The sequence below is a fragment of the Hippocampus bargibanti genome, linkage group LG01 (assembly GCF_051943395.1).
Source record: "Hippocampus bargibanti isolate YZ-2025 linkage group LG01, ASM5194339v1, whole genome shotgun sequence".
Lineage (NCBI taxonomy): Eukaryota > Metazoa > Chordata > Actinopteri > Syngnathiformes > Syngnathidae > Hippocampus > Hippocampus bargibanti.
Genome location: NC_142734.1, coordinates 12,205,758 through 12,221,681, shown reverse-complemented (window position 1 = coordinate 12,221,681; position 15,924 = coordinate 12,205,758). Strand labels below are relative to the sequence as shown.

At 46.5% G+C, this 15,924-nt stretch overlaps 1 protein-coding gene across 5 annotated transcripts; it reads left to right on the top strand.

Annotated features, from left to right (window-relative positions):
- Positions 1-92: 92 nt before the first annotated feature.
- etv7 (ETS variant transcription factor 7) lies at positions 93-15,901 on the top strand. 5 transcript variants are annotated; one of them, XM_088996566.1, is made up of 8 exons: positions 93-363; positions 434-597; positions 8,027-8,191; positions 9,558-9,716; positions 10,423-10,515; positions 14,295-14,437; positions 14,517-14,617; positions 14,691-15,895. In XM_088996566.1, exons 2-8 carry the CDS (start codon positions 438-440, stop codon positions 14,872-14,874), a joined length of 1,005 nt encoding a protein of 334 aa, XP_088852692.1. In that variant the 5' UTR covers positions 93-363; positions 434-437; the 3' UTR covers positions 14,875-15,895. The 5 variants fall into 5 exon arrangements, with proteins under 5 accessions (XP_088852692.1, XP_088852684.1, XP_088852700.1 ...); XM_088996549.1 differs by having other exon boundaries at positions 98-363; positions 462-597; positions 14,691-15,892; XM_088996558.1 differs by lacking the exon at positions 10,423-10,515 and having other exon boundaries at positions 94-363; positions 462-597.
- The last annotated feature ends 23 nt before the right edge of the window (positions 15,902-15,924 follow it).

Below are 15,924 nucleotides of genomic sequence, written 5' to 3'. Positions count from 1 at the left end.
TCGTTACAAAAGTGCCATTCTGATTGCAGACACTTCAACGTTGTGAATGTAATACTGTACTTATGTACATATGACCAGCCGGATAAAATAAACTGTTCGTGATATTTTAGCACTATTATCACAATAATGACAAGTGAAATAGTTTTGTCCAATCAGATTAATTTGTGCACATCCACTGGGGATTACGATCTTTGTTTCGTTTTTCATTTCCCGGAAGGGTTGGATTCGAAAAGAAGTAGGTCGTATTCTTGGAAAAAAACAAATTACAAATGCTTCTGTGCGCTTGTTCATTTCTTGATTTGGGAGCAGCCTCAAACTGATATGTTCATCCGGAACATCATGTCTATGTCATTGTTGGCGAAGGTGAGTTTGTCTCTTTCGGGACATTATGTTGTGTTGGTTTTGGGGGAAATACCTGTAATAATTATTGTAGTATTATGGATTTTAATACCTTATTTCAGGAAGCGCGTCAAAAACCAAGCGCCTCCACTTTAATGAATGAAACGCAAATCCTTGCGCATCACATTCAACAAGACAAGATTTCAAACGTGAGCTCAACCTCACATGATGATCTGTGGCATCTTCCCGGACAGCTCCGTGAGTTCAATTATTTATCCTTTCGTGCATGACATATCCACTACAATTTTATGCCCGCCCCCCATACACATACATAAACTGTTTAAATAATACGTACACAAAATAAAGTACCACACACTTGTTGTCTAAAAAAATGTAACCACGAATATAGTAAAAGGTATTTCGATAAAATTTTAAATGCCAAATAGTTCTTGAGCACCAACTAAAATCTTTTTCTGTCCCTCTTGTACTTTCCTCATGATGGACAAATTACATGCTGTATCATCAACATATGATATGAAGTTTTAAATACATTTTCGTTGTTTTGATTTTATTGATATGTCCACTGTGTAATTGTTAAGAGTTTTTAAAAATACAATGGTGGGCTAAAGTTGTGTCTCTGTTAGTCAAACCTGAATAACCATACTGAAGAAGAGAAAAAAGTAGACGATAATTAAGATAATTGCTTTGACCATGGATAGATCGATAGTAAGTCTTACATTTTTTTCACATTATTTCAACATTTTCGAATTTCTGCCATAATGGGACACGTCACTCAAATCAAGCCTGTCACTCATGGTCAGAAAAAAGGGCAAAATCAAAGTGATTCCTTCCATAACAGCTAACAGAGTGAGCATGGATTGGATTGGATTGGATTTGCCTTTATTAGTCTCACAGTGGAGAAATTTACATTTCACAGCAGCAAAGTGATGAAAGGAATGAAAGTAGAAAAAAGAAATACATGAGCTGCTGGAAAGGCAGCCACTGTCGCGGCGCCGTCTTGAAGTCAAAAGAACAAAAAAAAAAAAACTAAATAACAAATAATATGACAATACAAAGACACCGAGAGTCATTCATTCTTCAGGACTTGCTGTACCCTCTTTGTGATGACATGAAGCAGTTCTAGATGAAAGATGAGAGGATCAAAGCGTCTTTCCACCAGTGGATCAGGGACATCATGGTGGAACGTGCACGTCGACTACAAGCTAAATGTTGAAAGCAAACACGCAGCTGTAGCAATTCCAATTCCAAATTCAATTCCAAGCCGCAACAGTTCCACAGACGCTCTGCGCTGACACTCCTTTCTTCTTATCGCGGGCTCCTCAAGCCATGCATCCTTCCAGCCGCAGACTGTCCAACAGCATCGACCTTTCCGCTGAACAAAGCGGGGGTGTGAAGATGCTGACCATTACAGGCGCAAAATCAACACAATGGCCCCTTTGATGTCCAGCGATGGCAGTCGAATGGCACCGACATTCCTCCCATTCAAAAACAGTACTGGCATATTCATGCTGCCGAAAAGGCGCAACCGCTCAGCACAGTCTCCTCCTTGATGAATGTCATGGTCAAAAATGCTGAAAAACAATCTATCCATTCCACACGACGCCCAACAACACAAAGTAACAAAAGAAAACACAAAACAAGACAAAAACAACAAAAAAAAGCAAGGCTCATGAGAGCACTTGCTGACGGCTGCCTACTCGGGCCATCTTGGACTTCTCATGTAGTTTTTTGGAAGCAACTATGAGCATTAGAATTAATATAAAATCGTGTTACTGGAATTTCAAAATACTCAATACTAAAAATGGCTACCCATGAAAATAAAATCAAACATACTTAATGTAGTCATTGAAAATAAATGTAGCAATGCAGTTTAAAGGACAACCGACGTCTCCGAACAAGGTGCGTCCATAATTTGTAAAATGGCTTCAAATGACTTCTACTGAGCGTATTTTAATAAGATTCCATCGCATATAGCTATATTTTATGTTTAAGACTCGCACTGAATATTCAGGAAGTCTTGTTTTCGAGTTGGTGACGAGTCTGTACGTGACGTCATGAAAGGACCGCCCCCTGACCGTAAAAAAGACGCATTGTAGCGTCCTTCCATCACGTCAATGTATTTTGCTGTACATGTTTGGTCTAAGAACCGTGTTGCACCCAAAAGCCGCCAGAAGAGGGAGTCCAAGCTCCATATAAGGAATTTATCAGCCTGTGGAAGTGGAGGTGGCCACTGGAGGTCGCCATTTTGTGCCTCTTTTCTAGTGATCCATTGTTGCCCGAATGTTGCCTCAAAATGGCATGGAATAAATTATTTAATCCATTGCAAACATGTATGCTTTCCTCTTCAGAACTATTTGAATCATATTCATAACTGGATGTGTAACAAGAAAGCATATTCTCTGAATATGAAGCCATTGTTTGGATCCTCCAGCAATGCAAGACGTCTTGGCGTGATGTCACGAACTGGGGGCGGGACTCTCTGAAAGTGCCCAATTCGCAGCTCAATTTTTTTGCAGACTTTGGACACTTTAAGTCATTTTTATTGGTGTTTTGCATTTGACTAAAAATATCATACTGCGTGTTTTGGGTATTTTAGATGCTATCAAACATTTTTCTGATGTGAGTTAAAAAACAAAAAAGTGACGTCGGTTGTCCTTTAGGTGCCTAAATGTTATTGGATTGTAGCAAAACTGTCACATCCTGATTGACGTCAGGTGCGCGCCCCTCCCCTACCTGCTCCTCCGGGCTCACCCACCTGATCCCAATCCACTGATTGAGCCTTCTGGCTATAAAAGTCACCCGGTTAGGCTTGGTATTCGCCTGTGTATTTCCGCATTCCACGCTCTTGTCGCCTCGCAGTACGCATGTTGGGCCCTCTCTGCAGTTCTTTCCTCGCTTTTCCGTTTGACCACTTTATGTTTGTTCCCTGCGTGTCTCAGTAAAGCCACTTTTGAACCTATTCCTGTCTCCATCGAGTATTTTGGATTCAGCTCTCCTTTCTGTCCGACGAGATCTGTTGCCATACCTCGTTCGGACGTGACAGAATACACCGGCCACGATGAATCCTCCCGATGGAGACACGTTCATGTCCGCATTGTTTCACCAAACGGACAGCTTGAACCAGCTGGAACAAGAGATCACAGAGCTCCGCGGTACGTTTTCCATGCTGGCTCAATGCTTTGAAGAGGTTGAGACACGCGCCGCGACTTTGACGGGACCCCCCGCCTCGTCAATAACCCGTCGCGGTCTTCCCCTGCCACACCCAGCGCGTTACGGAGGTGAGCCCAGGCGCTGCGCCCATTTTCTAATGCAGTGCTCGTTGGTGTTCGACCAACAACCCTCCATGTACGGTAGCAATGAGGCCAAGGTTGCGTTCATCACCAGCCTGCTCACGGACCAGGCGGTGTCCTGGGTGTTGGCGGTCCGGGAGTCCCAACCCGAACTCTGCGCGTCATACCCGGTCGAGTTCCGCCAGGTGTTCCGCCACCCGGTAACTGAGTGCGAAGCAGAGGGGCTACTCCTGGACTGCACGCAAGGTACGAGTTTAGCTGCCGAATATGCCATCGCCTTCCGCATCCTGGCCGTCCAGAGTGGCTACAACGATTGAGCGCTGAGAGGAGTGTTCCGCTGCGGACTCACCGCTGCTCTCAAGGACGAGTCGGCGACCCGCGATACGGGCACAACTCTCAACGAACTGGTCAGCGTTGTCCTCTGCCTCGACGCTCGTCTCCGGGAGACTAAGCGTGAGCAAGGCGGCCAGCAGGCGGGCGAACCCGGGATCCGGCGTCGTATGTCCTCACCTAGCAGCTGCGAGAGGGCCCGTAGTCAGGAGGGGAGCCACGAGCCGATGCAGGTGGGGGGCGGGAGCGATCGCGCTAACCCCGGAGGACATCATACTCAAGGCCCCCGCCGAAGACTCCCGGTGCCGGCAAGTCCCGTCCCAAACAGCGACAGCGGTCCCCGTCGGGGTCATCGAGGACGATGCCCGTTACGCGGTTGTAATTGGATGGCGAGTTGATTGGCCCGTCCAATTCCCTGGCGTTACGGGCATTAGTGGATTCTGGGGCTGCCGGGTGCTTCATCGACCCCCAACTGGCGTCGTCGTTGTGCTGCAACATTGAGAAGCTAACTGGCCCCAAAGAGATTCTCGACCTGGACGGCCGACTTTGAGCCAGGGTTACCCGCATCACCGCACCTCTCAAACTCCGGCTGTCGGGCAACCACGTCCAGCATCGCCGTGTCCTTCTCATGCCCTCCCTCAACGTACCGCTCGTGCTGGGCCTCCCATGGCTCAGCACCCATGGCTCTTCCATCTTTTGGGAGGGCCCCACCATACAGGGCTGGAGCCCCCACTGTTACTCTAACTGTCTGCGGTCGGCTACGGCAGGGCACGACGTCTCCCGTGGCGGCTCGCCCAAGGAGATTTGTCTCGAGGGTGTGCCGCCATGCTACCACGATCTTCGGCAGGCATTCAGCAAAGACCGCGCACAATCCCTGCCACCTCACCGACCGTATGACTGCGCCATAGACCTACAGCCCGGGGCTCCACTCCCGGACTCCAGACTCTATCACATCTCTCACCCGGAACAAGAGGCCCTGCGCACACACATTGACACCTCCCTCGCGACGGGACTCATCAGACTCTCACGTTCTCCGCTCGGCGTGGGGTTCTTTTTTATTGAAAAGGACAAGACCCTGCATCCGTGTGTCGATTACCGGGGTCTGAACGACGTCACCATCCGTAACAAGTATCCGCTCCCCCTCATGGATTCGGCCTTCGCACCCCTCCAATCTGCCACCATATTCACTAAACTGGCTACCATCTAGTTCGCGTCAGAGAGGGGGACGAATGGAAGACGGCATTCAAAACGCCCTTGGGGCATTTTGAATACATGGTGATGCCGTTCGGACTTACCAACGCTCCCGCCGTTTTTCAAAATCTAGTCAATGATGTGCTCAATCATGTGTTCATCGTCGTCTATCTGGACGGCATTCTCATTTTCTCCAAGTCTGCAGAACAACATCGACAGCATGTCTGACCGGTCCTGGCGCGGCTTCTGCAAAACTGGTTCTACGTGAAGGCAGAGAAGTGCGAGTTCCACGTCCGTTCTCTGTCGTTTCTAGGGTTCATCGTGGAGCAGGGGCAACTTCGGGCCGATCCCGCCAAGACGAAAGCGGTGGTAGAATGGCCGACCCCCAAGACGTGCAAACAACTCCAGCGATTTTTGGGGTTTGCCAATTTCTACCGCCACTTCATCCGTGATTATAGACAGAAGGCACTTCCCCTAACCAGTCTCACTCACTAAGGTTCCCTTTAGGTGGACACCCGACGCGGAGGGGGCGTTTAACCGCCTCCGACGTGCCTTCACTAACCCCCCTGTATTACGCCACCCTGACCCGGACCACGCGTTCGCGCTAGAGGTGGACACATCGGAGTCCGGGGTGGGGGCGGTATTATCCCAGCGCTCTCCGGTTGACCAGAAGCTCTACCCATGCACCTTCTTCTCCCGCCGTCTCAGCCCTGCGGTAGCCAACTATGACGTGGGAATTCGGGAACTGCTGGCGGTCATCTTGGCTTTGCAGGAGGGGAGACACTGGCTTGAAGGGGCTAAACATCCCTTCACAGTGTTCACCGAGAACCTGGCGGCCATTCGGTCCGCCAGGTTCTTGTGTACCAAACCGGATGCCCTATCACGCATTCACGAGCCGGCAGAGAAGGATGAGGTCATCACCAACATCCTGCCGGCGCAACACATCCTGGGCAACCTTAGGAGAAGGTTCAGGAGGCCCAAGGTGGCAACCCGGTTCCCAAGGGTTGCCCGGTGGATCGCCTATTCATCCCTCCCACACTGTGCGCTGAGGTGCTGCACTGGGGACACGCCTCCAGGGTCGCCGGTCACCCTGGAGTCAACAGGACGGTCCACCTTACAGCCCAGCGGTTCTGGTGGCCGGAATACAGGAAGGACATCGCGGACTACGTGAAGGCATGCCCAGCCTGCGCCTGTGGGAAGGTCTCCCATCAACCCCCGGTGGGACTTCTCCAGCCACTACCAGTCCCCTCCCGACCTTGGTCCCACATGTCCCTGGACTTCGTCACGGGCCTTCCCTCTTCCCGTGGCAAGACGGTCGTCCTCACTGTGGTGGACCGCTTCTCCAAGTCGGCCCACTTCATCCCGTTAACCAGGTTGCCGTCCGCCATCGAGACGGCCCAGCTCCTTGTTAACCACGTCGTCCGTTTCCACGGGATTCCGGCGTGTCGGACCGGGGACCGCAGTTCGTGTCCAAGGTATGGAAACGTTTCTGTCGGTCCATAGGGGCGTCGGCGAGCTTGTCGTCTGGCTACCACCCTCAGTCCAACGGCCTGGAAGTGGCTCTCCGGTGTGTGTGCCTCCACCGTCCAGCGTCGTGGGCTCTCCACTTGCCGTGGGTGGAGTACGCACACAACACCCTGGTCTCCTCAGCCACAGGTCGGTCTCATTTCATGTTTGCCTGTGGTTATCAGCTGCCGCTGTTCCCCACCCAGGAGGGCCAGGTGGAGGTCCCATCCATTCAACACCACCTCAGACGGGCCCATCGGGTGTGGAAGGAGACCAGAGCCGCCCTGTCGCGCACGGCGTCCCAGAATCAGCACATCGCGGATCGTCGTCACCGCCAGGCACCGGTCTACCAGGTCGGGCAGGAGGTGTGGCTGTCCACAAGGTTGGCAGGGACGTCAGCCAAATTGGGGCCGCGTTTCGTGGGCCCCTTCCCTATTGAGGCCGTCCTCAGCCTAGTCTCTGTCAGGCTCCGGCTGCCACCCACGATGAAGGTCCACCCGGTCTTCCATGTGTCCTTCCTCAAGCCGGTGGAAACTAGCTCCCTAGCTCCAGCTCCCGTCCCCCCCCCCCCCCTCCCCGGATGGTGGACGGCAACCCAGTATACACTGTGCGGGAGATACAGGACTAACGGCGCATGGGCAGGGGCTTGCAATATCTGGTCGACTGGGAGGGCTACGGGCCGGAAGAACGTCAGTGGATCCCCCGCTCCTGCATTGTTGACCCATCACTCACCCGAGCATTCCACTCGGCTCATCATTCCAAACCGGGTGGGCCGCCAGGGGGCGTCCGTTGAGGGGGGGGGGCAATGTCACATCCTGATTGACGTCAGGTGCGCGCCCCTACCCTACCTGCTCCTCCGGGCTCGCGCACCTGATCCCAATCCATTGATTGTGCCTTCTGGCTATAAAAGTCACCCGGTTCGATTTGGTATTCGCCGGTGTATTTCCGCATTCCACGCTCTTGTAACCTCGCAGTACGCAGGTTGGTCCCTCTTTGCAGTTGTTGCCTCGCTTTTCCGTTTCGCCCTGCGTGTCTCAGTAAAGCCTCTTTTGAACCTATTCCTGTCTCCATCGAGTATTTTGGATTTGTCCGACGAGATCTGTTGCCACACCTCGTTCAGACGTGACACAAACAAAGCCAATGGCACCCACCATTGATGGTTGACTTGGGCAAATCAAAATCTACAATTATTTCATATTGATTTTAAGTGTTTTTACTATTTGTAAGCATGTTTTTATATTTAAAAAACAGGAATAATAAAAGGGTATTTTTTTAAATGCTCATTCTCCGTTGTCCTCCAATTCTGGATTGAGTCTTTTTCAAGTGACACTTGTATTTTATGCCAACAGGAATAAATCCATCTTTGTGGAACAGGGACGATGTCTCCCTTTGGCTTCACTGGGCTCACAAGGAATACTCACTACGACAACCTCAGAAGGGACAATTTGAGATGAATGGCCGAGCTCTGTGTCTGCTCACGAAGGAGGACTTCCGACACCGCTGCCCCAGTTCAGGTATAGCTGAACCAGTGACGTGCAGTCAGGGGAGGCAGGTGAGGCCATGCCTCACCTGTCATCATGGAAATATCCAATGAAAAAATAAATTAAACAGTTATATTTATTTAGTGATTTGTACTATAAAGTTCTTGTCCATTTAACGTCACCATTTTTTTTCAAAATCGCCAAATTTTCACATTTACCGTTCAAATACTAAGTAGAGACGAGCGGTGAGGCAGCAGCCGGCTGAGCCTCACCATGGATTGCACAAAGACTGCGAACTCTGCTGCCTTGCTCTGCAGTGAGACCGCATTGCTGTCCCTCTGCAAATCGCTATTAAAGTGTTCAAAAACGTTTAGTATATGAACTAAATGTCTCCAGTTTAGCTGGTGTATATAATGTAGTCTCTGTACTTTATAAATACTGTACTACAGTGTTTATTTTATTTTATTTTATTTTTTTATCAAAATTCTGTGCATAGATGAGGCACACAGTTCTCCTGCCTCATGACAGGGGTGCTGTGATGGGGTGGGTGATTCCAGAGATTCTTTTTGCAACTCCTCGGCTGCAGAATAATAGAATTAGTGACACCAAGCTACTGTAAACAGTTAGCAAGTTAAGTGCAACAATCCAGTCATTTTATTCGTGTTGCTTGGGCTTATTTTCAGAATGGAGGATTATATATCTAAATTGAAAGAATTTTCTAAACTGGACTTTCAACCGAAGCAGGAGATAATAATTAAAGGAAGACCAACACCGGACTGTATAGCTCACAAACGGTGATGGATGCATGTAAATCTCCTGGACAGCTTCTCAGCTTCTTGGCTCAGTAGGATCTCATTGAAACTATTCCTGAGGCGACAAAGTTGCTCAGCTCATGCTCACTGTTCATCTACTACAGCATCAGCGGAGAGGTCATTCTCAGCACTGAAAAGACTGAAAACATGCAATCGGAACAGGACTGATCAAGGACGACTTTCCTCACTCGCAGTGATTTCAATTGAGACAGAGAGACTTTTAAAACTGAAGAAAGATAAGGAAGGAAGATAAATAAGTTATCGATGCCTTTCTTAAGAAGTAGCGGCGAATGGACTTCATTTATAAGTAAAGGTAACACGATAGTTTTTTAATTCTTTTTTTTTTTCCATGCTACGGTTTGTATATGTAAAGAATGCTGACATTACATTTTAAACAAAACACGTTAACTGTTGCCAATCAAATGGTGAATAAGCTACTCTGTAGAGTTCATGTTTGTAAATCTGACTGTGATGACGTCAGTGCCTCACCAGCCATGAACCTCACCGCATGTCACTGAGCTGAACACAAGTCTTATGCACGACTAACTCATTTTACAGCAGCATATGTAACACTTGCTTGTCGACAGGCGATGTTTTGTATGAGATCCTGCAATGTGTGATCAATCAACGGAGGAGTGTTGTATGTGAACCCCCAAAAAGGTCTCACAACCAAAGCGCAGAGAGGCCTCCAGTGTCTGTCCCAGAAACTGAAAAGTCCCTGTCTCCCTTCACAGACAACATGCAAGGTCAGCCATATTTGCATTTCTCTTCAAAACAGTACTAATCAGTCGCTTCAGAATGTATGTGTGGTGTGTCTTGACAACATACTGCTCCTAGTGATCACATGAAATACATTTTGAGCAAACATTGAAAAAATAAATCTGACCTCCTCAAGTGATTTTCTTTTGGGAACTTTTGATAAAACTTTAAAAATCCCTGCTTTGTTGGTGTTAGTGTGAGGATTTAAGTCTGAAGAAATAGTGTAACAGTTTGATGATTAACAATGTCACACATTAACCTGTCAGCATGTAAAACTGTTACCAAAAAGCCCCTCTGAATTATGTATCCATTATGTTACCAAAAGCCCCTCTAAATTATGTTGTTCTGAATTTCTAACTCACCATAAAACTTTGTGAATCTACACACGTTTCAAACATTGACTACCAATGGCAAGTAAAAAAAAAGAAGTGGAATGTGTGCCAAGCATGGTTGAAAAATGAGCAACATTTAAATTTCAGGAGTCATAAATGCCCTTACAGTTTATGATGTTACACCCTTTTTACACCCCTCCCAGAAAAAAAAAGTTTTACTCCCCATGGCTGCTCAGATTTCAAATGCACTTCACATTCCTTTGAGTTCAAAGGGTTGTGGCATGTTTGTGACTTTTGTCCCACTCTGTCTGATTCTCTGTTTCTGTATCTCCACAAAAAAAATCAAAATAAAACATCAAAGATGAAACTGAAACACTTACAGAGGAACCTCTCAATCTGACTTGCCAAGAGAAGCATCAAATGCAGGTGCTCAGACCTGACGGTTGCTTGCCAGGTAAGGCATAATTTCTTCATCGTGAAAACACTTCCAAGATTCAAACTGGAATACAGCTCCAGGCTGTGTGGGAAACCTGCCATCAGTTTGAGAAAGAAACCTTTTTACTTCCTGTTAGACGTGTTGACACCCAAAGGAACATACAGTACTGTACTATATACAAATCAATGATTCTTTAGATTCTCTAAGTGTGGTGGCACATGGGGCTTCCTCTAGTGGTCCATCCATCCATCCATTTTCCGTACCGCTTATTCCTCATTAGGGTCGCGGGGGGTGCTGGAGCCTATCTCAGCTGTCTTCGGGCACGAGGCGGGGGACACCCTGAATTGGTTGCCAGACAATCGCAGGGCACACAAAGACGTACAACAGTCACTCTCAAACTCACACCTAGGGACGATTTGGAGTGGTCAATCTGCCTGCGATGCATGTTTTTGGAGTGTGGGAGGAAACCGGAGGACCCGGAGAAAACGCACGCGGGCCCGGGGAGAACATGCAAACTCCACACAGGGAGGCCGGACCAGAGCGCAAACCGGCGACCTCTGCACTGTGATGCCGGTGTGCTAACCACTCCACTGCCGGGCCGCCCCTCTTGTGGTCAACATTCAATAATCATTGAATGTTGTCACATATGTAACACTGCAGTTGTGTTGTTCATTCATCTTCCAGTCCGTTTAATCCTCACTAGGGTCGCGGGGGGTGCTGTAGCCTGTCCCAGCTGTTTTCAGGCACTAGGCGGAGGACACCCTGAATTGGTTGCCACCCAATTCCGGGGCACACAGAGAAAATAATCCATCCGCACTCACACCTAGGGACAATTTTGAGGGTTCAATCATCCTGCCATACATGTTTCTGGAATGTGGAAGGAAACCGGAGGGCTTGAAGAGAACATGCAAACTCCACACAGAGAGGTCCGGAGGGGGATTTGAACTCACGACCTATGCACTGTGAAGTCAGCGTGATAACTACTCAACTACTGGGCTGCCTGTGTTGTTATTAGATTCTAAAATTGTAATTGGGAGGCCCTAAGGACTCGGCCATAAGACCAGATAGTTACATGCTAAGGGCATTTAACAGGGGGCGTCAAAATTGTGAAAAAAAGGAATTCCCCATAAGTCTCGATGTGAACTCATCCAACTCCCCTTCCAACTACTTCTCTCTGTTGTCCTCTTCTGGCTAAATGTTATCTCTGATGGATTTGATATGGCCAAACAGTAGAGCATTCATTCATTTATTTTCCGGACCGCATTATCCTCACGAGGGTCGCGGGAGTCTATCCTAGCTGTCTTCAGGCACGAGGCAGGGGACACCCTGAATTGGTTGCCAGCCAGAGACAAACAACCATCTGCTCTCATACTCATACCTAGGGACAATTTTGAGTGTTCAACAGTAAAGCATTGTTTTTCTATTTTGCTGCAGTGGAGCTGCAAAGGGGTTCTTAAAATCATTTGTAGAGATGAACAGCACTCCACACGATATCTATTTTTTACGGGCCTGTTGTGTGCTTTTATTATTTGTTGACAGCATTTACATCTAACAAGCTGATTTTTTTCCTTCTCTTAATTCTCTTGTACAGTGGTTCTTCACCTTGTTAGAGGCACTGCACCCAAACAGTTCATCTGTACATTCTCTGAACGCTTCGTTGGTGAAAAAAATGTTATTATATATTTTTTTTCACATTCACCACATAAAAACACATTTGTTAAAAACGAAAAAAAAGTAAACAATTTTTTTTGTTATTGTGCACAAAATTTACCATCCGGTGATGGTCAAGCAAGCATGTCATCACGAATTAACATGTTGAGTTGGATGGGACTTAACCTCCATGGCAGAGGCTCTGTCGAACCCCTGAGACTGATTCATCGAACTCCAGGGGTTCAATCGAACTGAGGTTAAGAACCACTGCTGTAGTAGTATGCTTCACGCAATGTCGTTGTGAATTAGTATGTATATTAGTTCTTAACTCAGTCACTGCCAGACGTGCAAAATATGTCCACTCCAGTGCCAGGGTTTTTGTCATTTTCACTGAAATTGCAGGACCCACAGAATATTGAGTTTTAGGACTACATAAACATTCAATGCGGCGTAAGAAACCTTAGACTCTCTTCTTTCATCAGAAAAAAAGTTTGTCAGGGCTTATTTGGTTCAAGAGTTATCTGCAGTGGAAGTGGAGGCGGCTGTACAAAAGCTAAATGCTGGCTCCTCGTGGGAGGGTAAAAACATTGCCAGAAGTCTGACCAGCGCTTTATCGGTACATCGACCCCCTCTAAAAAAAAACAAAACCCCAAAAAATTCGGGAATGGATCTCTGTCATATTTTCAATTGCCAAATAAATTTGGAAATGGCAGTGAATGAGTTAATCTAATTTTTGTTATTAGCATTACTAGTGTACTCTCAACATAATAATAATAATAATAATAATAATAATATTAATAATAATAGGGGCGGCCCGGTAGTCGAGTGGTTAGCACACCGGCTTCACAGTGCAGAGGTCGCCGGTTCGCGTCCCGGTCCGGCTTCCCTGTGTGGAGTTTGCATGTTCTCCCAGGGCCTGCGTGGGTTTTCTCCGGGTCCTCCTGTTTCCTCCCACACTCCAAAAACATGCATGGCAGGCAAATTGACCACTCTAAATTGTCCCTAGGTGTGAGTGTGAGAGTGACTGTTGTATATCTTTGTGTGCCCTGCGATTGGCCGGCAACCGACTCAGGGTGTCCCCCGCCTCGTGCCCGAAGACAGCTGAGATAGGCTCCAACACCCCCCGCGACCCTAATGAGGAATAAGCGGTATAATAATAATAATAATAATAATAATAATAATAATAATAATACATTTCATTTTAAGCACCTTTCAAAGCTCTCAAGGACACTTTACAGTCACAGACAAGTATAGGTACTATAATAAATAAAATAAAATCACAAATAGAAACAAGAGAAAGACGTCCGCAGAAAATGCAATTTTTAATAGGGATGGGATTTGATGGGATTTGAAGGTGAGAAGAGAAAACGTATTGAAATAATAAAAGAAGAAAGCCACAACTACAGATAAATGATCAATAAACCAAACCACTGATGTAAACTTTTCCCTTAAATTGAAAGTCATGTAACAGATGTAAAAGCCAAAGCCGGAAAGGTGCCCGAGCTACCTCATCTGGCTCCTCTCGATGTGGAGGAGAAGCGGCTCGACTTTGAGCCCCTCCCGGATGACTGAGCTTCTCAATTTATCTCTAAGGGAGAGCCCGGACACCCTACGGAGAAAGCTCATTTCGGCCGCTTGCATCCGGGATCTCGGTTCTTTCGGACACAACCCATAGCTCGTGACCATAAATGAGTTCTAGGTGTTTTTCATTAATCTAAATCAATAGTTTTTCAACCTCTTCTATTGCCCGAGACCATTGCTTAGACAACACAGAAACACCCTTAGCCCTTCTTCAGCTCGACAGTAATTTTCTTTTGTGACCTTTAACACTAACCTTTGGTGGGGTCTTTTTCGGTCCCATAATAGCACATGTACTCCACTCGATAACAAACCACATCTGCACCCAAAGAAAGGTGGTGACAAAGAACTAGTCCATGGCACTGTTCGACCGTGTGGTTTGGTGTTCATCCGCAGCCACCATAGCGCTGTGTGGTATGGTTCGTCCGCCGAAAACTAATTAGTCAGCCAAGACTATATGCTCGCGAATTTAATGTTCGTGAGGCGAAAAGTTTGTGAGCTAAAGCGTTCGTAAACTGAGGGATCACTGTACTTGCATTTAATTGACTTTTTTTCTGTGTATGGAGTAGAGTGCAGGCTACTGTGGGATTATGTCTACAAGTTGCTGTGTGATGACCAATATGAAGAATACATCCGATGGGAAGACCGCAGTAGCGGAGTTTTCCGGGTGGTGGATCCCAAAGGCCTTGCTCGTCTGTGGGGGCGCCACAAGGTAAGCACCGGGTTTTGTGCCATTCAAAAATGACAAGTGGGTGTCCTGCCGTACTAATGATGACACGTGTCCTCCGTAGAACCGAAAAAATATGACTTATGAAAAAATGTCTCGTGCTCTAAGGCACTATTACAAACACAACATCATCAAGAAGGTGCAAGGACAAAAACTCCTCTTCAGGTCTGTTTTTCTTATTATTTGTCATCTCCTTTTATATGGGTCGCATTGATAACGAGCATGTGATTTTTGTCAGGTTCCTGAAAACACCACAAGACTTCCGGAAAGAGCTGAATAACACTCTTGCGTCTCCAGCACACTCCCCCCTCCAGGACAAGAACTTTCCACACAGCAGCCTTTCAGCTGAATTGAGTGAGGAACATTTTGAGGTTTCCCCTGATCGTACCTTTCCAGATTGCTCTCCGACAGCCCCTCGGTGAGATAAAAGACGTTCTGTGTCATGCCAGCCATTTGAAGTCTGAGTCAACGTTGCATTACTTTTTTTTACAGAAGACTTTATTTCACTTTACTGGGAATCAGTACTTTTGCTTTAATTAGGCCAAACACTAATAAGGAGAAAATAATTGGTGTATGTAAACACACAAATTGTTGTATGTGTAATTGTTATTTTACACACACACAACAAACTGTAATACATCGTGTTTAGAATAATTTCTTTGAGAACTGCGTGGATTTTTTGTCCTTCAATAATACTAATTTTGATCAACAAGTGTGATTTGTGTGTGTTATTTTTTAACTCATTCACTGTCGATGTGCAAAAATTTGTCTCCGGTGCCAGAGTTTTTGTCATTTTCACTCAAATTGCAAGACCCACAGAATATTGAGTTTTAGGACTACATAAACATTCAATACAGCGTAAGAAACCTTAGTCTCTCTTCTTTCATCTGAAAGAATGAGTTAATTCCAAAACTATATGAGTCTGGAATTATCTGAGCTTGTAATAGGGGCGGCTGTACAAAATACAATACAATACATACATATTGATTTGTATTACGCTCTCACAACAGCTGAAGCTGTAACAAAACGCTAACATGGAAAAAAGGCAAACGCTGCCCCCTCGTGGGAGGGGAAAACATTGCCAGAGGTCTGACCAGCATTTTTCAATTCCCGAATAAATGCGGGATTGGCAGTGAACGAGTTAATACATAATAATTTGAGCAGTGTCAATATAGTTTTATTTTTCTACATGTCTCAAGTCTATCATAATAGCCAAGTCATTCTGATCTTGTTTTTATTGAGATGAGCTCATCCTCTTTGCATCTTGGGATTGTTTCAAATGACTACATAATGTACTGTACTTGTGTACACGTACATTGCAGAAAACAGCATTGATTTAAAGCTGCACACGAGTTGTTTTTGTTTACATTTGTTTTTGGTTTGATTTCCTGTTATGTTTTGTTTTCTTGTAGTTGGTGTCATGTGACCTTTTTTTACACCTGTGTGCTCATCAACCCGGTCCCCTGTGTCAT

What these genes read in the sequence shown, in the direction of transcription:
- etv7 (XM_088996549.1), top strand. Translation starts at nt 127, where the DNA reads ATGACAAGTGAAATAGTTTTGTCCAATCAGATTAATTTGTGCACATCC. An exon ending in ACACCGCTGCCCCAGTTCAG is followed by an intron (nt 8,192 to 9,557) that starts GTATAGCTGAAC and finishes GCTTGTCGACAG; the next exon opens with GCGATGTTTTGTATGAGATC. An exon ending in GGACAAAAACTCCTCTTCAG is followed by an intron (nt 14,618 to 14,690) that starts GTCTGTTTTTCT and finishes GATTTTTGTCAG; the next exon opens with GTTCCTGAAAACACCACAAG.